The 25,903-nt window shown below is 43.7% G+C and overlaps 1 protein-coding gene across 2 annotated transcripts in view; it reads left to right on the top strand.

The window, feature by feature from the left end:
* WDR11 (WD repeat domain 11) overlaps positions 1-25,903 on the top strand; it is a 646,314-nt gene that overhangs the window by 549,973 nt on the left and 70,438 nt on the right. For both annotated transcript variants that reach the window (XM_069239226.1, XM_069239227.1), the window contains exon 21: positions 11,398-11,460. In XM_069239226.1, coding sequence (XP_069095327.1) covers positions 11,398-11,460 — 63 coding nt within the window. The remainder of the gene's footprint in view (positions 1-11,397; positions 11,461-25,903) is intronic.

Below are 25,903 nucleotides of genomic sequence, written 5' to 3'. Positions count from 1 at the left end.
GCTGAAGGAGATGTGGTTGCTGGAGGAGAAAACTGAGTCAAGTGTGTGGCCGGCATAGTGGGTGGGGGTCTCCATCAGTTGCTTGAGTCCGAGGTTGGCGAGGTTTTCCAGCAGGGTGGTGGTGTTGCTGTCATTGTTGTTTTCCAGGTGGAAGTTGAGGTCCCCTAGGAGGATGTAGTCTGAGAAGGTGAGGGCAAGAGGGCTGATGAATTCTGCGATGGCTTCGCTGAATTGTGTGCGTGGTCCCGGGGGTCTGTAGATGAGGGTGCCTCTGAGGGTGGTCTTGTGGTCGGTGTGTATCTGGAAGTGAAGGTGCTCGGCGGCGGTGAGGGTGTCGTCGGAGTTGGTCGTGATGCGGATGGTGTTTTTGTGGACGATGGCGATGCCTCCTCCGGTTTGGTTGGTGCAATCCCTCCGAGTGATCTTGTAGCCTTCAGGAATGGCTATGGCGATGTCGGGGGCTGAGGAGGTGTTCATCCAGGTTTCTGTGAGGAAGGCTACGTCCGGTGCTATTGTGTCGATGAGGTTCCAGAGTTCGACGGCGTGTTTGTGGACGGAGCGGGTGTTGAGGAGGATGCACTTGAGGTGGTTGTTGTTGATGCTTGGTCCGGCGGGTGTGAGGGAGGTGCGGGGGCTGGTGAATTTGCAGGCTTGGCAGGTGAAGGTTCCGTGGGTGCGTTTCGGGGTTGCTCGGTGGCAGGCGGGGGTCCAGCCTGTGTTGAGTGCGTGGAGGGTGGTGGCATCATAGATCCGTCTGGTGGGCTGTCCTCGACGGGGGCCAGGGGTTCTGGCGCTGGGCGCGGTCCAGGCGCGGACGGGCGCAGACGGGCTTGCCTTTGGCGTGCCTTTGGCGTGCCGGCGGCACGCCCGCTGCGCGGCCTCCATAAGAGGGGGAGAGGGAGGGAGGAGCAGCTGGGAGGCGGGAGCGGGGCAGCCAATGGGAAGCGGGGGGCGCGAGCGGTGGGAAGCAGGTGATACAGAAGGCAAGAGGGGGCTGGAGGGGAGAGGGCACAGTGGAGAAGGCAAAAAACACACTGAGGAGTCACAAAAACGAATTGGCAGTGCAGGCAGAGAAGGGGCACACAGGGGCACACAAGGAGCGAAAAACGAAGGGGAAAAAATGAATCACAAAATGAAATAATAGTGTAGGCAGGCAGAGAAGGGGCACACAGGGGCACACAAGGAGCGAAAAACGAAGGGAAAAAAATGAATCACAAACGAAATAACAGTGAGCAACCAAGGGCACACAGGAGCAACGAGGCAGTCAGGAGAAGCAGCAGCGCACAGGGGGTCTGCGCGGTGGCAGAGGGAGCGACCTGCCTGAACACAGGGTCAAGGATTGTGCTTTGCATTTGGATCTTCCATGTATTGGCTGAAAGGCAGCCTCCAGAAATGACTGCCTACTCTTTCTACCATGACCAAAGCTGCTACCACTGCATTGGCTCATGCAGTCCTTGTCCTAGACATTTGGCAGCCAGCTGCGTAGGTGTCCCTCCATATGCTCGCAAAGCACTATTGTCTTGACAGTCAGGTTAACCGAGAGGGTCATTTTGCTTGCTCAAGCCTGCAGGACTTTCAGAGTTGAGCCCATTCATATACCCACTTCCAAATAGGTACTGCTTTGGTATCTATTCAAAAGGTGAGGAATCTGTGGTTAGAAGACTATACCAGAACAAGTAATTACCTTGAGATAACTCTCTTTCTGTTAGAGACTAGCAGCAGATTCCTTACTGTCCCTCCCATTCTCCCATTCTGTAGTTGGACTATATCCATTCGAGTGTGGTGCCTATATAGGCCTTAGATATTATTTCTGTAGTTGGATCAGTGTAGCGGCACATGACGCCTTCTACCAGTGCGAAGAGGCACTGCTGAAAAGTTTTCTGTTCCAGCCTGAATGCAGGGGAAATATTCAAAAGGTGAGGAATCTGCTGGCTCGATAAAGTATTTTCCAAAAAGAGAGTTACCAAAAGTAACCTTTTCTTCTAAAAAACGACTTCAAAATGTAGATCATAAATTGGCCCTTCTCAAGGGCAGCCAACACGGCACTAAACATTTCATCCAGGGCTTGAAGAAATATGATCACATCATTCCCACCCTAATGAAACTGCATTGGCTGTATTTCCCGACCCACACCAACTTCAAAACCAGCTGCATTATTTACAAAGCCATTATGACCAGCACCCTACTTACCTTCTCTAGTAGTTCTTAGTACACTCGCAGCCAGTACACCATTAAACACAGCAGACACTTAGAAGTATAAAAACAAAACAAAAAGGCAGCAGGCCCTTTCCTCTGTAAATCGATGATCTAGAACAACATCCCGGTATCTGTCAGAACCGTCTCAATGCTCTTCCTCTTTAAGAAATAGTTGGAGACTCACCTCTTTGAAGCGCATTACACCACAATACATTAACTGTCCACAACCAAACTACGTCTTAGATATCCATGATGAAGTCTGAAAAAGGTGGCAATATTGTGCCCTCGTATGACAGCTTGTGCTTCTCCCTTGCCAGTTGTGCACTGTCAAATAATCAACCAGCAGTTTTGGGAAATTATTTCCATCTTGCCAGTGTTTGCTGATTGCAGTATTCCATTAATGAGTACATTATTCTGGTGGTAGGTGGCCTCCAGGTTTCCATTTTTTGCATGAATAGTCTTGAGAGCGCCAGCTAGAGAATTTCAGAGCTCCATCTAGAGAATTTTTTACTGCGTGAATTAGCATCATCTTCTACATCTGAGATACAACACTCAGCCATATTAATGTGAACAACCTGTTTCTCCAGCTCTTCGTTCGCATAGCCTATTCACATTCAAAGCATGTTGATGTTTTCATAATTCGCATGCAGGCTTTTCTGCATGTTTGTCAGCAAAGCTTTCACATCAATATCTCTGAGTAGATTTGTTCTGGAGTAGAGATGGCCTTTTGCTCATTGTCCCTGTTTGTAGTCTGCATCATATCCTTAAGGTCAAAGGGAAAGTTTGTCACTTTTGTCCTGTATTAATGGTCATTGCAGCTATGCAAGTGACTAAGCTAATTTAAATGTCCAATGTTCTAACAAATTCAGCATAAACTGAGCTGAGTCTGCTTTTTATCACCCCCAACTGCAAACAGAACACAAAATTACCAGCACCACCAGTTTCACTGTTTTGTAAGATGAGTGGCAGGCCTCAGCTATGATTTCACTGCTCATAGAGATTAATAACCTTGGCATTGACAGGCAGGCATGAAGGTTCCCCGGTGTGTCCTAGTATGCCTACATCCCCAATATGCAAAAGGAAAGCCCCTTATTTAGCAGGAATATAGCCTGAGACCCACTCCTGAAACTGATATAGCTGACGGTCTCAAAAGTCTCTCAGAACCTCCCACTTGCTTTAACCTAACTTATTGGGAGGATAAGGACTTGCATGTTGAGTGTACAAGGCAGAATCTGCTGCTGTCTCACCAGCCCCCACCTTATGCTCTATACCTTATGCAGGGAGAATGGTAGTCCCACTCTCCACCTCAGAGGCCTCTCTCTAATGACTCCTTTCCTCCTCCGTCGCCATCTTAAGAGCCTCCATCCTTTGGCTCCTCAGTCCTGCTTCCAGCATGAATCACCTAACACCAGCAGTGTGTGCAAGACACACCTCCACATTAGCATGCCTCCCTCGCGCTCTGGACCTGGATGACTGCCTCCTCCTTTCTCCTCATGTGCTGTCTCTTTGACACCTCGTCAGGGGTAGTAAGTACTATATAAATACTATTACAATACAATACAATACAGTCTCGAGGCATTGCTTCACCAGTAAAGATTATGCATCCCGCCATAGTTGGCTCTGAAAAATTGTATTTTCATATCTTGGATCAGTTTTATCCATTAAAGGAGAGTAACATTTTACAGTTGCATTGCTCTTATTTCTTCTCTGAGGTTTCCACTAAGATTTTGCTCATTGATTTGTTATTCTTCTAAGGTGATACATACTTAAGGCTTTTTGGAGCTTTCAAGCAGTCCGAGAACTTTTGGATCTATATTGCTTTACCCTGCGCTCCTCTGGTATTTGTTTGTAGCGTTTTAGCATTTACTGGCTTATCCTACAGCGCTGTACATCAGACAGTTGCTTTCCTCCACTTTGCTCTACTTTTCTCCATATTCTGGCTGCCCTGCAGAAACCCTCTGTTCAACAGGTTTGAAAGTTGGGGTTCAGGAGAGCCAGTTTGCTTTGGAGTGCTTACTCCCAGGACTTGTCTTGGACGTGGAGAAGCCTAGTTCACTCTCTTTTTATTCATATGCCCCATGCCAGGGTAGTCCTTCCAGGATATTAAATTCTGAGGACTGGGGTTTTACCCCTGTTTATATTCTCCACCTGGGGTTCAGTATTGTTGTATCTGTCCTAACTCTGCCTGCACTTAGGTACAAGTTCAATTGCAGGAGTAGAAAGCCCAGTTCAGGACACATGATTTGACTGGCAAGTCGAATTCTACTTCGGATTACATTCTTCTGGATTAGGTACCATCCCGGTGATGGCTGCTTCTCTCTTGTTGGGGTTGCGATCTTAATGATTATTTTACTGAAGCTGTGCCCCTCCTGCACCTCAGTCACTCTAACCTGCAATGAGGTTAGATACCATATCCTGTCCCTTATGCACCATTGATGTGTTACTCTTTTTTTTGTAAACATTGGTTGCCACCATGGGATTGGTACTTCTTCAAGCACAGCATGCATGCACTTCCTCTCCTGATTTATGCTTGATATTCAGGGGAAACTAATGATTTTATTTATGGTTTCCCCTCCCTTGATGTGAGCCTCTGCTTCTGTTTGAGATATTAGATAAATTTTATTGAGTAAAGCTGCTGTTTCTTTGGATGCTTTCTGTGAGGATTTGGGTTTACTATATGATATGGCTGTGAGGTCTTATCTTGCGGTACACTGTCAGATACCGTCTTCAGTCAAGTCAGGTACGTTTACTTAACCTGAAGCTCAACCCTGGGTAGCATTAAGGCTCAGCAAAACAACAGTGTAAAGCATTTAACAGCGTTAAACAATGAAATAAGAAAGCCACTCAGCACACAAGAAATGAGAATCGGATTTGTCAAAATAGATTGTATTTCTATTAATTTCTAGAGACCGTAATCATCAAAATCCACCTGAGGGTTCTAGAAATATGAATTTTGCAAGCAGTAAATAAGTTTTATATCAACTCCAAACACACATTTAAGTTTGTAAATGATTGAAAAGCTAGAAACACTTAATTTGGCAACTCTGTCCTGAGATGGGTAAGTCTAGGGGGCCAGAAAGGATACTTTGGACAGTTACCTGGCCACTAAAGCATTTTTTTAAGGCAAGATCAAAATTTTACAGGCCGCCCTAGACATCAACTGAGTAATCCTAATGCTGAGGGATGCTGGTAAAAAGATGCTCAAAGGATGCTCCGGTTGTGGTGTGGTCAACAGGGGGTGTCTTTGTGTGTGTTCTGCGCTCCACAGGTGAAGTAGGGCGCACCTAGCCACAGAGATTTGGGTCCCTTGAGGTCCTATACGTTGCAGTAACAGGCCAGCTGATGCTGGGTCACTGGTCAGTTTGCACCGTGTATGAGGCAAAATCCTTAGATGGGGGCTAAGGTCCCTTGGGTACAACAAATCTGTACTCTGATAGCACTCCTGGGTCCGGCAGATACAGGTGCAACTTTTGTCGGATTTGTCCTCTTGGGTACCCAGCGACTGGCAAAACGTCTGCAATGGGTAACATCTTGTTAGTTTTGGCTCTTCCAGCACTTATCTCTCTGATGCTGGTTCCAGGAGATCAGCCAATTGATCCTTTGAGTCACTGCTATGGCTGGATATCGGTAATCAACTTTTTCCAGGTCAGCAGCCACAGGCACAGTCCAAACTTTGCTAGCCCCAGGTGCAGTCCTTCCAGTGGTGGGGCCTCTCTTTGTGCGAGTCGAAGGGCAGCTGGTTAGTCCTTGTATAGTTCTCTTGCCAATTCCAGTGTGATCGCAGGGTCAGGGTGTCAGGGGTGCTTTGTAATTGGTTTAAATGGCAACGTCGAACTGGCAGACTTAGAGCCATTTTGTACTTGGTCACACACAGGTTGGCACAAACAGTTTTGCAGCCCTGAGTGGTCACTCTGGCCCTAATTATGACCCTGGCGGTCCATGGACCGCCAGTGCCGCTGCAACAGTCTCACCCCCACGGGAATGGCGGTGCAGACCGTCATATTACGACCACAGTGGTTTGGCCACTGCCAAACTGCAGCGTCCCCGCCCGTCCTGCCACTTTACCGTGGCCCGCCGGGTGGGAGGTTATTCCAACTCGGGACACTGCCAGCATTTTCCTGGCAGTCTCATGGCCACAAAATGCTTGGCGGTAAGGTATCCCAATGACAAGAACTTGCGTTCCTGTCACTGGGATATCCTCCAAACACCCGCACACAGGCATGCATGCACCCACACAATCACAGACAGACACACTCACAACATTCACCCCAAAGACATACATACTTACCCATACACATCACACACGCACGCACGCATACACTCACCATACCCCTCCCCCTCCCTTCAACTACATACATAGATACACGCACCTGCACTCTCACTCACACCCCTCCTTACCCCTTACACATTCACCCATGCACACACCCCCACCCCTGTCCACATGCATACACTCACACATCACCATCACCGCATTTACACACAGGCATACACGCACACACGTACTGACACTCTCCCTCGCCCCCCACATTCATGACACACATACACATCCATTCACACACCCCCATCCCCTCCCCTTGCGGATGACACTTACCTTGTCCGATGAGGTGCTCCTTCGTGAGGGGACAGCACCCGGCGCTCCCACCTACGGCACCTCCACGCCACTAGAAGACCACCACACAGAATTATTGGTTGTAATTCTGTGGGCAGTCTTTTTCTGGCATGGCAGTGCCATCAGTAGAATCGCCTAAGCGCCACTGACCGCCGTGATGAATGCCGCCGGATATCTGACCTCCAGCGGTGCGGATATCCAGTGGCAGCCATAATACAGTGGTCGGAAGCACTGGCGGTCTTCCGGCGGATGCGGCGATCTTGGCAAAAGACCGCCGCAGTCATAATGAGGGCCTCTGTCTTACATGCCCTGGGTACCAGAATACTAGGGACTTATGAGTAAATCAGTGTTTGCCAATGGGGTGTATCCAATTCAATATGGAAATTTATATAGGGTTAGAACACTGGCGCTGAGCAGGCCTCAGTGTACCCTCCAAGTCGAAAAACCAGAGGCTAATAGTCCGAATCGAGGGCAAAAAGTGGGGGCAAATCCTGCAAAAAAAAATATTTGCTTTTATTTTAAAGAACACCAGCTACGATGTTTCCCCTTGCTCATCAGATTTTGTGTTTTGTTTTTCTATGAAATCTGGACTTAAGTTGTGGCATAGACTTCTCCAAGTGCGAGCTATTTCACTGAAAATTTGCCTCCATAGCACTCTGTTCCTTAGACCTGCAGAATCATCTGTGGTCTCTTTATTGTCTTTTCTCCAAGTCTCGTGGAACATCGGGGGGTTTCTTATTAACCTATAATTTACCCTATTTTTTCCTTCTTATCTTCTTCGTAAAGTGTGTGTGGGCTAATTGTAATATGTTTTTTTGAGGTGAGGTTCCCTTCTGTGACCAGACGCACCAATGACCTACTATCCATCTAGGATTTGTGAAGGTGCTTTGAGTGGTAATAAAGATCACTTACTCAAACTTTACTTGTTCCTCTTCTCTATTGCTTCAGACTTTGTCAGGCTATGTCGCTTAGTCAACTGCGTGGGACAATTCTCCTTCCCTTTCTTAACATCACTAGTGGTATACCTTACTCGGAAGGGAAGCAAATTAGGGTGTATTGGGGGGTTGAAGACAGGTATGTGAAAATACATAAAGAGGCCAATATTTGCAGCAAATGTAATTTTCCCCTTCAACATGTATGTTGCGGCACTTTACCCATCCTCGAGCCCCCAATATGAGTCTTCCAAAGAGTAATTACCTTATGAACTTCCTCTTCACCTGACAGTGAATGGGCTACTGTTCCCACACCTTGATTTCTCTAGTGTTAGAACACCGGATCCAGTGTTACTAGACGATGATTCTCTGCATGAAAATTGCATAAGGCTTTTGCTTGAGCAACACTCCCCACACCCTCTACCTTCACCAACTCTCCACATAGAGGCTGCAGAATGCATTTACCACCTTATTTGAGCTGGTGGTAAATATGTGACTTGTTAGAAAATTCTGTGTGGTTTTATGACTGGTAAATCCAGTCCCTCACGTTAATTCCCAATTTCATGGATTTAACTCATAGCTGCATAGTGTTGGTGTGGGGTTGCCACGTGTACTGTCATTTTGGTGTGCAGACTTAACAATCCCACCAGTTCTGTGCAACCCGTATAAGCCTTCTAGCCTTTTAACACTTGCTCCATACTTCTCCTTATACTCTACTCCCCAGTCTCCAGCCATTTCATTCCCAACAAATATCAACTGTGCCTCCTTCATTTCAGACATCACATAGTTATCCTTCCGGGCTTAGCTGCATGTGAAGTCACCAGAAATAGTATGCCTGTCTTATCCTCCTTCTCCAGGCTTCAGGTACCCTAATGCTCTCTTCAACACACAGAAGCTACTAAATAAGCAGTAAGCCAAGAGGCTCCACAAAGAGCAAATGAGCGGGGAAGATATATACTCTCTCTCTCTCTCTCTCTCTCTCACTGATGGACAGTGAGGCTATAGCCTTCTTTGTGAATGTCCACTAGATTGATGTTCTTTCAGGGTCTATGCCTTGCGTCACTCTGGCTGATCTTCTACCAGCATTTCACAGTGACTGACTAAGCTTACCGGAGGCCTTTACTTCCAATGGTGATAGGAGGTTATATCTGGTGAAGGATAGAAGGGCTTGCTTAGATTCACTTAGCCTAAAGTGGGTATCAATATATGTCTTCTAAGGGCTATTTTTATCCTTTGTTTCTATGGTTTATCTTCTGTGACAAACACATATGCAGGTCCATCCTAGAGACTGTAGGAGCCCAATGTCCCATTGCTCCCGCTCCTTTACACTTACATGCCTGAGTGTTGTGATTCTGACGAGTTACTGCTTTGATTCAACCTTATTTTTTTCAAGTCACTGCTGCTTTGGTTTTGATGTTCCAGAGCTTGATGCCTTTAATTTCCACAAAAGACATACGCATATGTAAGTTTATAATGTACTTTTATGGGTTGCGGAAGTTAGAGTGGCAATGTAAAATAGAAGGGAGAATCAGAGGAGAGGAGATCAGTCTCTGTCACTGCATGTAGCATTTTAAGTGTCTTGGGAAGTGTAAGCAGCACCTCACTTTAATAACACAAACTCATATCCCACACATTGGACACCAATCCCAGGTATGTAAAGCAGAAATCTATGGCAGACCTGTGGGTGGAAGGGAAGAGGACTAGGGCAGTGGTTGTAGCGAGAAGCATGTGTGATGTGGAATCAAATACAAAGTGACTAACCTTCCCTCAATGTACAGCCTGATTCAGAACACAACACATTTCCTTTCAGTTTGTAAAATCAGAGCTTGAAGAGTTGTTAATTACCAATGTATTCTTATACAAAATAACTGAAATAACAACAACCTCACTATGTATGTATAATTGCTTATCTATGCATGTTTGTGCATGTTGATCACTCACAAGAACAAGGGTTGTTAGTTTTCTTTTCTAACAAATTACCAGGAGGATGATGAGGCTCTTCTGCTCCTGGAATAGAAATGAATAAAAACATAATACACCATTACTCATACATTTGTGGTTGTGACAGATGTCATGTTACCATAACCAGTAGTCTTCAGATCCATTTGTAGTGGGCTTCCTATACGTGAGATGAAGGTCTTTACTAATAAAGAACGCCCCTAATGTAAAAAATACAAAAAAGGACGCACTTTGTGTTTCTGAAGTTCAGAGCTCCTACACAAGGTTCTGGGCTTCGTATTCTGAGTCTTGCAAATGTTCCTGTTCTGCTGCAATGCCCAAGAAATATTGGATGGTGTCAGCACATAGTCAGTGCCTCAACCTAAACCGGTCAAAGCTCATTATTTGATGTTCCAAGTCCTAAAACCTTTCACTATCTCTGCACAGTGCAGGATTCTAGCCTTCATAAATGCCAGAGCATCTTTACCTTAATCAGTTTCTCTACTCATACTCATTCTAATAGGTCACGAGGCAAACTGACAGTTACAGGACCCCACCTTCCTTTGCCGCCTCCTCTTCCTGCTAACAAAAGTACCACCTTTCAAGAATAACCGTTCTTAAAGTACAAAGGCAAGCTGGACGGCCTACAGTATCATGGGCAAGTACATATTCTTATGGATGCAGGATGCCCAATGTGCACAACGTTGGAGTTCTAAATATATAATAACAATTACTCTGTTCAAATGACCTCGTCCACAGAGGAGAACGAAGCATGTGCATATGGCCCACAGACACTAGGCAGCTTAAAAACAAAACCCTTTAGCCCATGTGCCACTAAGCGTCTGGCAAAAGACAGCCCGAGTTCCTTCTAAAACGAAATAAATTTGAGAATCCCTCAAAATGTTATAAACAGCACTTTCGATTGGATTGTGGTTTTGGTGCAAAAAATGCATCCCAAATTGGACAAACACTGAGTTGGGCTAAGCTAAGGCTCTAACTCAGCAGTTTAAATTGGTAGATGGTGGTGAATACAGGAGTAAATGTGGATAGTCCTTTTTCCTCAAGAGGGGTGTTTTAAGGGCTGGCAGTTTGTGGCCCTCAGGGGAGGAGTAAGAGTAGACATTTGATCAGCTTGGTTGATTTGTTGGGCATTCTGCTTTCAAACCAGCTGGAGCTTGTTGAGCACTTACCGCTCATTCTCCAACCCTACTATCATTGCGTGCTTTCTAATGATTTGGCATCAATGCAGTGTGAGGAAAGCAGCAAAAGGCCTTAAAGGAAAGGGACGAATAAACTAGCTGCATCATTGAAGCCGTGGGCTTTCTTGCTTGTGTAGGGCTACACTTGGCAGCTGTGCCTCATTAATTATGGTCACAAATATGTTTTAAGAAACGTAAACTAAATTAGCTTGTGGTTTTATGGTCTTCCGAACGTTTTGCATCCCAAGGCCTGACACATGACTTTTGATGTCAGTAGTTTATAAAGCTAAATGTATGTTTTTATAAGACTACTTGGAGTCTTCCTTCTTGCTTATTCGAGGATGAGCTGTTTACAACCATGGTAAGTAGAAGATGACCAAGTCGTGGAAACGATGTTAAAGCTAAATAATTATTTTTTCACATATGTCCACATCTAAGGTGGTGTATGGGGTTGGGTCTTTCTGATTCTTTCCTTCTTTGCGCATGGCCCAAAAATAACCACCTCTCTCTTTTTTCCTCTAAGTGACTATCCAGAGAATGATGACATAAAAGTCCGTCTCCAGGAACAGTTGAATTCTTTGTCCAAGTAAGTGCACTCTTTTTAAATGTGTAAAGGCGTGTAGAAGATTTTAATTAAATAATCTTATTTACTGGTTGAGCTGATGTTTGACTTGTGATTAACAATATTTCTTGTGGATTAGTTTTATTGCTAGTTCCCTCATCCTAGATTCTTCGAATTCAAAATCTTCCTAGGCATCAAACTAGGTCTGCAGTTTCTTGTAGCAGTACTCCTCATTAGCTCCAGGTAGCAACCAAGTTGTTCTAACTGGGGAGTCACGTGTCCTCACCAGAAGTTAATTTTCTGTCACCCGCCACAGATCTTGGTTGCACATTGCCTTAGAAGTACTTGACGTTGCATTTGCGTGTGTGTATGCTTCTTGTGAAACAGCAGAATGCTGTCCTCCTCCTTGAAATTAGCCCGTTGATGAAGTGGGTTGGCCCATTGTCCCTTGTTGTAATCGGTGGAACAAAAACGTGAATGACACAACAGACCAGTGGCTGAAGAGGTCTGGCTAAAATCTTGTATAGTTAAGTGTATTAATTATGTAATTAAGTATATTATGCAGATTTGCAGTAAAATCGAAAATGTGTTTGCTAATGTCAGATTTAGAAACAGCTAAGTCATAAATCCTTCACGAGACATTATGTAACTTTGAATGTGCAGATTGGATGCCGGTATGTTCCATGCTTCATAGAAACGTCCCTGCAGATAAAAGGCATTTTGGTAATGTAGTATGTAGTATCTGTTTTAGTATGTGTTTCTTTATACTGTGCCTTTAAATAATTTGTTGTCACAATGTTCCAAATGTGTCATAAGATTCCATGGAATCTTATGACAGGCAGTTGGTCTTCAAGTGCTGGAAGGGATGGGAGACTTACTGTCAGCTGGTGCTTCATGTCGTGGGTTCATCTACTCTGAGAAATAAAAGACACAAACAGTCTTTTACCTTTTTACTGTCTTGTGTCTCGCTGTGATCATCGCTACAGGTAATAATGTAAATTTCATATTTTATTGCCATCTTCTGGCAGCCTCTGGTTTTGCACTTGCAAGATATATATATATATAGATATATAGATATTTAAATATATATATAGAGAGAGAGAACGAGAGAGAGAGAGATATATATATTATATGAAGACTACCTTTTGGGACGGCAAAGGCGATAATTATATATATATATAGATATAGTTATCGCCTTTGCCGTCCCAAAAGGTAGTCTTCGTAATTTTAAGGATGACCAGAAAACGTTTTACACAATTAAAGGGCTATACTGTGACCAATGGAATTTTCACACATAGACCACATGGGAAATGAGTCTGACGACCATGGTGTTCTGTGACCTGAGTTGAAGACGTCAAGGCATCTAGAGGTCTGCAATCACTGCCTCTAAAAGCATAACTTTGTTTTGGAGTTTAGTCCATATTTCAGTGGGCCATGTGTAGACCACACACGCCCCTTGCAGAATGTTTAGTGCAGGCGTTATTATCATTTTCACTTCTGTGGACCCCCCTGAATCACGTTTGGATGCCGGCAACCTTGGCCTAAGCAATTTCTATGGTTTGAACCTCAGAGCAATATACGTGAGGTACATAAACTTGTGTACATCTAGCAAATACAAAAAATTGCAATATTTTATTTAATTTGTAAACAAAAAAATACACAAAAGTCTATATTTTAATGTTAAGAGGTTGGAGGGTTTCAGTATTTGTTTTTATCTCTAAAGACGCAGGGATATACTAGACACTAGACTATCACCATGTCAGTTTTCTTGCTCCAAATGCATGCTGTCTTCTCATCGCATACCAGTACTTACTTTGAGGCCACCCATCGCCCATACTAGATTCTGTTTACTGAATGTGTGGTTGTTGTGTGTGCTTAGGTAGAGTGTTGAGGCATTATGACATTGGTAGGTTCTATTGCGTCTGTGGCGCGAGGAACCTATTCTTGTCAGTCGAGCCTCTGTGTTATCATCGATAGACCTGTTTCCTGTTACTACGTAACTTAATAGAAGAAGAGCATAGTATTATGTTGTAAAAACCAACATAAACACTCGTTTGTTTGTTCAAGCACTGTTTAATCGACTCACTCGAGCGGTGCCGTCTCCCTTGCTAACCGCTCCTCCTCCTTCAAAAACCAAACATTCTTTTTTACTTGCACGAGCGCGCTTGCGTTCCCATAGCCCGCTCGTGCTCACAATATAACACATCCCCCTTCGTCATCACACATGTTTTTTTTTTTTAAATTTTTTTTTTTTTTTTTTTTACAAGGATACGACAATAACAACCGTATAATATAAAAGAAAGCTAAATCGTTCAATTTAAACGAAAAGCATAAAAATTTAATCGATAACTCGACATAAGCTAAGAGAAATACATTAAATTAATTTGATAACTCGACATAAGCTAAGATCTTAAAAAAAATATTTCCATTACCATTTTCTCACTCATCATTTAATTATTTTTTTTTTTAAGGTAATTAGATTTCATTTTATTTTCTTACATCATCTCTCACATAGTCATTCAGATAAGCAGGAGGTCTTCTCACTCTACCACTCTCCTTGAATTCTGCCTTATTTTCTTTATTCTCCACACCAGTTTGTCCCTCCAAAACCTCCGCGTTATTCTCATTCTCATGCGAAGTGTCAGCATCTGGTCTCTCAACACCTTCCTCCGATAGCATAAACCCGCTGCATCCTTCATCTCCATTAGTAACGGTTACGTTTCCTGCACTTCCACCGCCTCTCTCATATAAGGCCACTCTCCTTTTGTTCCATTTAGTGCCATTCGCCAAAACCACATAAAAGTTTCCTACATGTTCAACCTCAAAAGGACCGTAAAACTTTGTCCAACCTGCACCCACACGTCCATCCTTGACTTTCACCCAATCGCCAACTTGTATATCAGAGTAACCGCCTGCCTGTCGCACCTCCACTTGATCCCTTGGTTTGATTAGATCACCTTCCAACCAACCAGGCACTAACTTTGATCTGGCCTTACGCCCTCTCATGAACTCAAATGGTGTTCTACCCTTATCTCTCAGCTGCGTGGTGTGATAAGCCCATATCGCCTCTTGCACAACAGAACTAACATTTTGGTTCCCCTGCACAGCCAACTGAATTGTACCCTTGACCATACGATTCATACGTTCCACAATACAATTGGCTTGGGGATTGTAAAGTGCAGTACGCCTATGGGTGATACCATGGGTTAACAGAAACTCCTTCATCTCCAGGGAGATCAACTGTGTACCATTGTCAGTAATGAGTGTATGGGGACAACCTTCTCTTTGGAACAGAACCTTTAATACCGAAATAGTACTTCTTGTCGACACTTCCCTCATAAACTCAACCTCCAACCACTTTGAAAACACGTCCACCAGGACTAAAGCAAATTTTTTATAGTGGCCCAATAAAGTCCATACAAATAGTGTGCCATGCTTCACCTGGATCTTCAATATGTCCCATCCAAGATTTTTTTCCCAGCTTTAACCTTTTTTCTCTTTCCTTACACTGAACACACTCTTCCACCCATTGAGCAGTTTGCAAATCTACCCCTGGCCACCAAAAGTTTTCCTTAACTCTTCTTTGAGTCAGTGTTTGTCCCAAATGCCCTTCATGTGCCAAATGTATAATTTTTCTTTGTAACTTTTCCGGAGGTACAAATCTGTCACCCCTCATTATTACACCTCCGTCCCCCAACGACAACTCATCCAGAACCTTGATGTAGGGCCTTACTGACACTGCCACAGCACTTTCTCTCCTTCCTCCCTCAACAATCATTTTACTCACGTACTGCAGTACCGAGTCATCCCTCAAACCTTGCAACCACTCTTCTTCAGAGAAAGCCGCCACTCCATGTGATATCAAGTCCTCCACCAATGCTACAGCTCCTTCTTCTCCCTTCAACAATTGTGCCTCTCCATCAACCAACTTTCAGTCCACTGCCATTCGTGAGAGAGCATCAGCTTGTATGTTCCTCCATCCCTGAATGTATTCCACGTTGTATACATACTCCTGCAAGCGAGCTGCCAATCTGGCCAACCTCACAGAACCCTTACCCGCACCACCTGCTGATAAGACCTTGACTAAAGGTTTGTGATCAGTTCTTAACTTAAAAGAAATACCCCACAAGAATGTTCTAAAATACTCTCAAGCCCATGCAGCTGCTAAAGCCTCCCGCTCAATCACCGAGTAGTTCCTCTCACTCTCAGTGAGAGAGTGCAAAGCAAAAGCTACCGTCCTCTCTTCACCGCGGTGAACTTGAGACAGAACAGCACCTACACCAGATACACTAGCATCCACAGTCAGTATACTGAGAGAAGAAGTTTCAAAGGGTACTAAAATCTTTGCAGCACACACCTCTTGCTTTATGTTATCGAAACATTCTTGCTGCACTTTTGACCACACAAAATTACAACCTTTGCGCAACAGTATTCTTAACCCCTCTGTTTTGTCAGCGAAATTCTGAACAAATTTGGAGTAGTATTTAATGAGACCCATAAAGGACCTCAACTCATCTTTGTTCTTTGGTGACGGAGAGAGTTTGATTGCCTCCAACAAATCTTTTTTCGGTTTAACTCCTCCGCCCGAAATGGTGTGCCCCAAATATTCAATCTCTTTGGTCAAGAAAACACACTTCTCTTTTCTTAAGCGTTAGTCCCACCTCCAAAAGTTTCTTTAATACTTTCCTCAAAATTTGGTTATGTTCCTCAATAGTTGACGCAAAAACTAAAATGTCATCCTGAAAGAATAAGACATTACTGAAACCCTCAAAAACATTTGACATCATATGCTGAAAAACACTTGCAGCCGATGATAACCCAAAGGGCATTCTAACGAAACGGAAAGTACCATCCATGGTGATAAATGCTGTAACATCGCGTTAACTGTGATGTAATCGTATCTGATGATATGCGCTTTTGAGATCTAATTTGGAAAAATATTTTCCTCCGTTAAGTAACATAATGAGTTGATTGATGTTTGGTAGAGGAAAGTTGTCTGTCACAATGTTCTGATTGACGCTGCGGAGATCCACACAAAATCTCAATTGGCCATTTGATTTCCTCGTGATGACCACTGGCGAAATCCATTCCGGAGCTTCAACTGGTTCAATCACCCCCTCTTTCAACATATCCTTCAACATTCTGCTCACCTCTTCTCTAACAATAATAGGTACTTTCCTCACTTTGTGTTTAACCGCAACGGTTCCTTGCTTCATACGAATCTTATGAACATAACCCTTTAGCTCTCCCAACTCCTCTCGAAACACCTCTCCCATTTCCTCCAAGATCACATTGACATCCCCGTCATCCACCACCAAAATTTGTTCTTTGCCTCTGGGGTTCACAATTATATTTGTCGTACTGGTGCATCCAACCCAAAATTGGTGGCCCGCACTCGGCCACATACACTTTGCCAAAGGTTTCTCTCAATTTGAAGCTTATGACCGTTGAAAAGAAACCCAGGATCTCAATCTCCTCCACTTGATAGCCCCCAGGACCGATGTCTTTAGACTTCAACTCAAGATGAGGCCAATTTTCCTTAAAAATATCTTTGGGAATTATTGTGTACTTAGATCCGGTATCCACCATCAACTCAACACTCACTTTTCCAAAAGTGAACCATGCTTTGGGCCTTCTTTCCCACTTACTGCGGTAGACGTTATCATCCTCGCCTAGGCTAAGTATGCGGTCTACCACCTCTCCACACACCGCCACCCCTCTTGACTTTGACCACTCGACACACATACGTGCATAATGACCTTTGCGCCCACACTTTCTACATTCCTTGCCTACTGCAAAACACCCCTTAAAATCACTATTGTGAAAACTGCTACCACATCTGTTACACTTCTTCCTGTTCACATTAATTTTCTGGGTTTTCATAATATCTAGTGTTTTCTTCTCTACCACTGCCACACTGTTGCTTTTGGTTTCCACATCTCCCACAACTTCCTGCAAGGCTTGTTGCTCCCTACTCCCATTGCCATACCTTCCCATTTCTTTCATGCACAATTCTGACTCTTCTTCAACTTTCGCCATGTCAACAGCATCTCTCAGACTTGGATTCTTTGCAGCCCACAGCCTTTCCTGAATCTTTCTACTCCTACACTGAACCATTAATTGATCCCTAATCATCTCGTCACACATCTCCCCAAAATGACATTTAACTGACAACTCCCTCAATCTGGATACAAACTCTTCAATAGACTCCCCCACCCTCTGCGGTTGGGTATAGAATTTGTACCTAGCTAAGACTACATTAGTTTCTTTAGCAAACCTATTTCTCGATCTTAATCTAGCTTCCATGTACTCATCAGAAATGCGTGCCCCATTGTCTGTAGCCACTGGCATAAACTTGAACAATCTCTGTGCTTTTGAACCTAGACAGTTCAATAAAATAGCTTTTTTACGTGCAGCAGTAAACTCTTCGCTGTCCAATGCCAACAAATAATTGTCAAACATGTCTATCCAGTCTTCCCACTGGATCGTTGGCGTACCTGGATGTATGAGAAAACAAGGTGGTGCAGTAATTGAAACGTGCTCCATTGCTCATAAAGATGGCACGCATACAAACCCCAAGCGACTAAGATATTTTCAATGCTGTGAAGGATTGCACAATTATCCACAGTTGATTACTCCATCACAAGAAGAATTGTGTCGCTGTGTATTATAACACTACGCCCCGTTGTTAGTTCAAGTCGCAATAAAAGTATACATAAACACTCACAGTCACAAAATAGCAGATTAAGAGGTGACTTCTCTTTTAAATCCTTGGCAAATGACAACTTCACCCATGACTTCTCCTTCAGCAGTACTCTCCTTTAATTGTGGAAGAACAGGAGCTTCTCCTTTAAATCCAAGGGAACTGGCAGCTCCAGGAGTGACTTTCCCTTTAAAAACACTCCCCTTTAAGATGCTCAGCAGCCTCTGAAGAGGTGACTAGCCACGCCTCTGTCTCCTGAAAGGAGGCGTTGTTCCATGAAGGGAAGGCAGCTTCCTCCGTCACCGTGTCTTGACCGACATCTGCCTGCTGAAATGAGCACCACTCGGTAGGTCGATAAGTGGTTTCGCTCGTCGCCAAAATTATGTTGTCAAAAACCAACATAAACACTCGTTTGTTTGTTCAAGCACTGTTTAATGACCCACTCGAGCGGTGCCGTCTCCCTTTCTAACCGCTCCTCCTCCTTCAAAAACCAAACATTCTTTTTTACTTGCACGAGCGCGCTCGCGTTCCTATAGCCCACTCGTGCTCACAATATAACATATTACCACCTGGATCCTGTGTTAGTGTTATCGCTGTGTGGCCACTTCAGTGGTGCTCTCATGAATCAAGCCAAGGTTAGCCTCCAAAAAGTTATACATATTTCAGTATTGCTTTTCATGTAGATATGTACTTTATTAATCTACCGACATTGATTAGTTTTCTAAATGGGTGCACACCCATTGACTAGGTGACTGTGGAACCCAGATTAAGAAGCAGTGCCTTAGCAGGCGAGTGTCTAGAGTGTGGAGCTTGAGAATGTTTTTTCTTAAACTTGTCAGCTGAATATATTTGTTGTCGTTTGGAATTTTGACAGCCTGAAGAGCGAGGAGAAACAAATCACTTGTGGCTTACCTTACAAACCGAAAGAGGAATTATTTCTCTTAAGGAAATAGGGGTGGCATCTCATGATCTGCATGTTTCAAAAGTGATTTATCAGTATACAGTGACTTCTTACCGCGTTGCTATATTAATTCCTCATAATGAAGGTGTTTAGGTTTGGCAGACGTCATATAAAAATACTATATATATTCCTGCAAAAATGTGCCATTATTCTATGTATTATTTATTATACAAATGCATGTATACTGAGACCAAATGTAGATTTAAATATTTTTTCTGAAGCAAATCGAATTAGTGCAGTGCAGGTTGTGTGGAGACTTTAAATATCTCAACTTCTAATGCTCAAACTGAAGAAAGAAATCCAGAAACTGATAGGGCTATGACCGACTTGGTGGCTAACATGGAAGGAAATATAAATGCATGACCAGAATGTACATTCTTCTCGAACTGCCATTCACTGTGTGCCTTCCTTGATGGAAATCTTGCCACACGTGAAGCATTACCATCTGCTTACATTCACATTGTGGTCAGACCATGGCCCTCGTCATTCAGTGATAGATGTCCAGAATGCGAAGATGGGCATTTGGTGAGAATATGTTTATTCAACCAGATCGTATTTTTAAACGGATACTTTATTAAGGAGTTTGTACAGTTTATGTTGCTTCTGTTTCCATTCTAATTATTTGGAATATGAAGAATACTTGTGTGCTGGACACACACATGTATTATTTAATTCACAACTATAGCTAAAATGGAGTAATATTAATCAAATGAGGAAATGCCTTTTTGAATTCATTTATGGAAGAAGTTGGAAGAAAAAATAGATGACAATAGCTCAACAACAGTTTTATTGCCATTCAACAGGAGTTACAAAGGGGCTAAAGTGTTGAGGAGTATCAAACGATTCTGGAGGATATAGTGCAAATATCTATACAATGTTTAGCCTTCCTAGCTTAACAGCAATAAGTGGGATGATAAATTAAGAATATCGTGGTGGTGGATCGTATTTCTGCTAATGGATGGTGATACAAGACAAAGATTTTATGGGTCGTATCAAGAACTCTTATCAAATGATTATAATGCATAATACATGTAAGGCTGATCTCTCAACATTGTCTAGGAGTCCAACTGAATATCTAATCTTCCCAAATTCAACTGAGATCTTATCTCACTCTGGTCTACTTCCACTCTTTATTCTTCAACCCGAACCCTGCTCTCCCATCTGAAATATAAGCCATGAGGGTCTGGGGAATAATGATACTCGTCTGACACGTGGCACTCACAAAAACAAAAGACAGAGTGCCACGTGTCAGACAAGTATTACACGTGGCACTCTGTCACAAAAGTATTACTCGTCTGACACGTGGCACTCTGTCACAAAAAGAAAGAAGTGGATGAAAAAGGAATAGAAACAGAGCACCAAGGGTGGGTTAAAGAGGATGTGAGGCCAACAGAACAAAAGGCAGAATGTAAACAATGGGCGGACATGGAGCAAGGAACGGAGTTGTTCTCTTTTGGTTAGATGTCAGACTTTGGAGCTACTAAATTTGGATAATACAAGCTATCATAATTACTTAAAAGTATCAACCAATTCTGGCATTTGTATGGTGTTAATTATCTGCTGGCACCTTCGTGTTTTGTCTATCTGCATGACCTGATCTGGAATGGATGGGTCTTAAGCACCCTCCTAAATGGGATGATCCGATCTTGTCAGGAAGGAGTTTTTCAGAGGATGCTAGCTTGATCTGGGAAAACCTCCACACCTGCTTCCCACATTTAACATTTGCACATTCTGGTGGTCATTACGACCCTGGCGGTTAAAGACCGCCAGGGGTAATGTAGCATCCGTACTGCCAACAGGCTGGCGGTACGGAGGCCCTCATTACGACCGCGGCGGTAGCACCGTGGTCGCACCGCCGGGGCCAGCGGTTTCCCGCCATTTTAGCCCCGGCAGTGATAATCCGCAAGGGCAGCGCTGCAAGCAGCGCTGCCCTGGGGATTATGACATCCCTACCGCCAGCCTGTTTCTGGCAGTTTGCACCACCAGGAACAGGCTGGCGGTAAGGGGTGTCCTGGGGCCCATGGGGGCCCCTGCACTGCCCATGCCACAAGCATGGGCAGTGCAGGGGCCCCCTAACAGGGCCCCGGCCAGCTTTTCACTGTCTGCATAGCAGACAGTGAAAAGCGCGACGGTTGCAACTGCACCCGTTGCCCGGCCGCAACACCGCCGGCTCCATTAGGAGCCGGCTCCTATGTTGCGGCCTCATCCCTGCCGGCCCAGCGGGAATGTCATAATGGGGGCCGCGCAAGTGCGGCCGCATTGGCGGCTGCACGGCGGTTACCGCCTGGCGGGCGGCGGTAGCCACCCGCCAAGGTCGTAATGACCCCCTCTGTCTTTAAGTCCAATCTTCCACTGGATATTAGCATCCCTTTTCTTGCATTGCAGACTTTAAACGCCCTGGATCCTAATCTGCCAAAGTTGGAAATGCTTAAAGGCAGTTATTGGAGTGTTTGCCGTTAAAATACACTCACTGAAAGTAGACAGGAGGTCTGAGGAAGAGCTTAGTGAGGCAGGATTCAAGGGGAGAAGAATCTGGAAGGGGCATGCAGTAAACTGGAAGAAAGTGAAAAATGTAAGTAAAATATTCTAAATTAAACTGATCGTTTCTGTATCAATCCATCCCTCAACCCACAATACCCACTGTTATTGTCTTTGTTGCAACCTACAAACCAGTTCAGATGATTTCTGGTCCTTGTTCTAATGTCAGGATGCTGTACTGGGTACTTGTCCGGAGTTATAAACATAAAACAATGGCTGGATCAGTGGCTCATGTCTCTAAATGTTTAGTAGCGTTGGGCAGATATCACCATGCCATGGTGTTCCTGACATATGGCTAATGCAGATGAACCTTTAGAAAGGTCTGTTTTCCTTTTGGTCAGATTGCCTATGTTGTGGATTGGTGCTCATGGATGCATTCAGTCAGTCCACTTAAGTTCTACGCAGTGCATGTGTCCTTTTGATACAGCTACACTGGTTGTGGGAGATAGTGTGCTCCAATATATTTGTTTGTGTCCCTAGGTCTTGGGCACTCTACCCTCATGCTATTATGTTACTTGGGCACTTTCTGATTTGGGTCACGTGTATTTCTCTATTTCTACATATTCTTCAGTGTTGCCCGGTAGAGCGGCAGTTGAAGAATCCCAAACAGGAAATTTGAATTTGGGCGCCACTGACCTCTTAACTGTCTGTTCCACACGATTTAGTGAAAATTATAGAGTGCTCCACTGAACCATATCTACTGGTATCCTTCACCTTAGTGGATGAAAGATGAATTTGGTCACAGTCTCGAACCCTTTTATAATTCCAGGGGAAGCTCCTCTTCTGGTGGTCCAGGGCATAGCCCTGCCACCTGCAGGTCCACAGATCCACTGCTAAATTAAATCACTACACGTGTAATAATTCATTTTAGCAGTGTTCCTGCAAACACAACTTTCGTGTTTACATGAACTCTGCAGGTCAGCCCTCTCTACCAGGCTTCTGATGACAGGAGGAGGAAGAGGGATTTGAAGGGGCTAAGCGATAACCCAATGACAGAGTGTTGTTTAAAAGCACAACACTGTGTAGATGGATGTCTGGACTGCGCATGTGAGGGGTATAGTTCCATTACGATCCCCTAACACAGGTACAATCCTGTTGAATTTAATAGACATCCTGCATATGACAAAGGCAGCACAGTATATCTTCTAAAATGAGGCTGTCGGGGCGAAGATCAGTGCATCCCTCAGGCCAATGCGGAGCCTCACAGAAAAACAGGGGCAGGGCTCCAGGGACCGTCCCAGCTTCTGATAGGGCTGTGCATTAAGTTGCTGGGAGGGCTTAAGGTGAATCTTCCTCTGAAGCCTGGTGCTGCCACTCTGACTCATTGCTGGAATCATGGCTTGCTGGTTCCAATGTTCCGCCCCTGATTCCTGCTCTGCTGCTGCTATGGAGCCTCCGAGTTGGCAGCTAAGAAAAAAAGTAGAGTATCGAAAAAAATGTAGTGTTGTTTAGCTCTGCATGTGTGCATGAAAGTGTTTGTGAGAGATTGATAGTGAATGAGATTGAGTGAGGGTGAGTTTAGTGTGTTTGCGAGTGTTAATAAGAATGAAAGTGAGAATCGGAGTGAGACTGAGTATGAATAGTGGAAAGTGAGATCAGTGTGAATGAGCTAGAATGAGTGAGAAGAAGTGGGGAGCGAGTCAGGGGTGCCTCTATCAATAGTGCAGCAGGTACAGTTACATCAGGGCACAGAGGCCCTGGTGCATCTGCACCTGCTGCACAACTAAAGCAGAACACCTGTACCCCAGCAATTCAGATCAGAGGCCCTGTCCACCAATAATTGTGAGTGAGGGTCAGTGACGGTGAAAGTGTGAGCATGTGCAAGTGTGTTTGAGTGTGAGAAACAGTGAGTGTGAGTGTATGGCTACATTTGTGTGTGAGGGCACCCAAAGCACATTTTTAAAACAATGAGGTAAACATATGGCAAGTACTACGCCCACCACTTTAAAGGGTCACTGGGTATTTACCATATGGATATTTGATGTGAATGTGTTCTGCATGAATTTGTTCATGCATAAGAAATGGCATTTTTGAGAAAATGAGTAGTTCAGCAGCGCCTTTGCAAAAGTCCTAGTCACCAATTAATATGTATTTGCTGAACAAAACAGTAGTATTTCTTCTATTTTAGTAGTAACATTCAGAAAAGTCATAAAAATCTACATGCAAATGAGAATAGTGTGTAAGTGTATTGAAATTGAATCTATTGGGATCTAGTAACAAATCCTCCTTTCATATAGTAGACACTCCCAACATTTCCACTGAAGGTGTCATTAAATAACATGGGTAAAGAGCAATTTCATACAGTTAATGTCACTTACCCTACTGTCTTGTCTCACTGTAAGAGAACGAAGACTCCGGTTGTTTTTTTTAATAAAGGATCCGCATACAATACCGGAACAGACTGAGTAACTTCTTTATTTAATGAAAGATCCACGACGGCAGGCAGCACCCTGTTGAGTCCAGAGCCAGCCACCAACTGCCGACAGCCGGCTCTAGAACCCCACCAAAGCACTGACGCAGTCATGGAACAAAGAACAGAAAATAGAACAAGTAAGTTAAAGGGAAAGAACATAGTATGACACATATTACATCATTTCCCCCTTTAACAAAAATAAAAATGAACAAATAAAGGTAGTACAAAACTATTAAACATTAACATCAGTTAACAATTTAATCATCAAACTTGGAAGGCATTTTGACTGCTCTATTGCTACGAGTATACTTCAGAACTGGTGAATTACCAATATCCGAACATTTTATGTTGGTACAAAGTGAGTTCATGTCATGTGGACAGATACCTGTTCCTAATCCTGTAATGTCCACTACTTCATTTGTTTGCAATTCATCTTCAATATCTCTGAAACACAATGAAGTGCCTCCACTTGTATGAGAAGATGCAGGAACATCATGATATAACAAACCATTGGAAACATCATCAGTCGTATCAAAATATACATCCTTGAATATCTGTGCCTGTCTGTTAGTGATGGGAAAAACACTGTTACGGTTCCACCACCCCTTACCTTCCAATAAAACAGAAGCTTTAGTCACCTTTAATACCTTCACCGGAAGAGAATATTTTGATTCCCCTTTAGCAACTCTCTGAGGTTTTCTTATCAGTACCCAATCATGGACGTTTATCTCCGTGTCCTTGGCCTTATGTCTTTTATCGTAATTCGTTTTTTGGATCAATTGTTTCTCTAGGACCCGATTTCTTATCTCACTCATGGCTACACTGGATTTGTTTGAATTGTCCATAAGCCAATTGGCCAACCAAGTTGGTACAAGCTTGGATCTTGATTCTCTACTTCTGAGAAGAGAAAAAGGGGAAACACCTGTAGTGGAGTGAGGCGTATTCTCATAAGCCCAATTTTTCTCCTTGAGGAAATCTCTAACATCGCGATTGCTAGCTACAGCTGTCTGAATACCTTCTTTCAAAATTCTATTGGCTCTTTCTACCAAACCATTCGAGGCAGGACTGTACAAAGCAACATGTAGATTTTGAATGTTACATTTTTCTAAAAAACTTGCCATTTTCTTAGAAGTGAAATGTACCCCATTGTCAGTGACTATCACTGACGGGACGCCCTCCAGATCAAATAAATTGGATAAAAATGTAATTGCAGATTCCGTATCTGTGCTTTATACAAATGAATAATATATCCACTTTGAAAAGTAGTCAATAGCAACAACAAGATACATCATGTCTCTAGACAACAACAAATACGTACCAGAAAAATCCAAAGCAATTCTATCCCATGGCTTAGATGGTAAAGTAACAGTATGCAAGGGTTTAATATTATTTTTCCAGTGTTTATCAGACACCACACACGAAGGATAAGTGTTGATAAACTCAGCTTCTTCTTTATCCATATTGGGCCACCAATATTTTACCTTCAGTATTTTGCACGTGGCAGAAACCCCAAGGTGACCCTCATGTGCTATCTTAATTGATCTTGGTCTCAAATCATTTGGAGGTACATACACAGATCCCCTCATACAGAAGCCATTTTCGCATGACAGTTCCATAGCAAGTTGTTTGTACGTATTCATCTTCCCACAATATTTTTTTTTATTTGCCCAACCATACTTGACATAATACAGGACTTGTGATAGGACCGCGTCATTCGCCATGGCCGACTCCCAGTCTTCTTGTGTGAAAAACCCATCCGAAGCAGAAACCAGGTCTAGAACCCCCACTACACACTCCGCAGCTTGATTATCAACAACATTAGTAGTGTATGGCAGTGGAAGTCTAGATAAGC

Source organism: Pleurodeles waltl, chromosome 6, assembly GCF_031143425.1.
Source record: "Pleurodeles waltl isolate 20211129_DDA chromosome 6, aPleWal1.hap1.20221129, whole genome shotgun sequence".
Classification (NCBI taxonomy): Eukaryota; Metazoa; Chordata; class Amphibia; order Caudata; family Salamandridae; genus Pleurodeles; species Pleurodeles waltl.
This window is presented reverse-complemented; position numbering and strand designations above follow the sequence as displayed.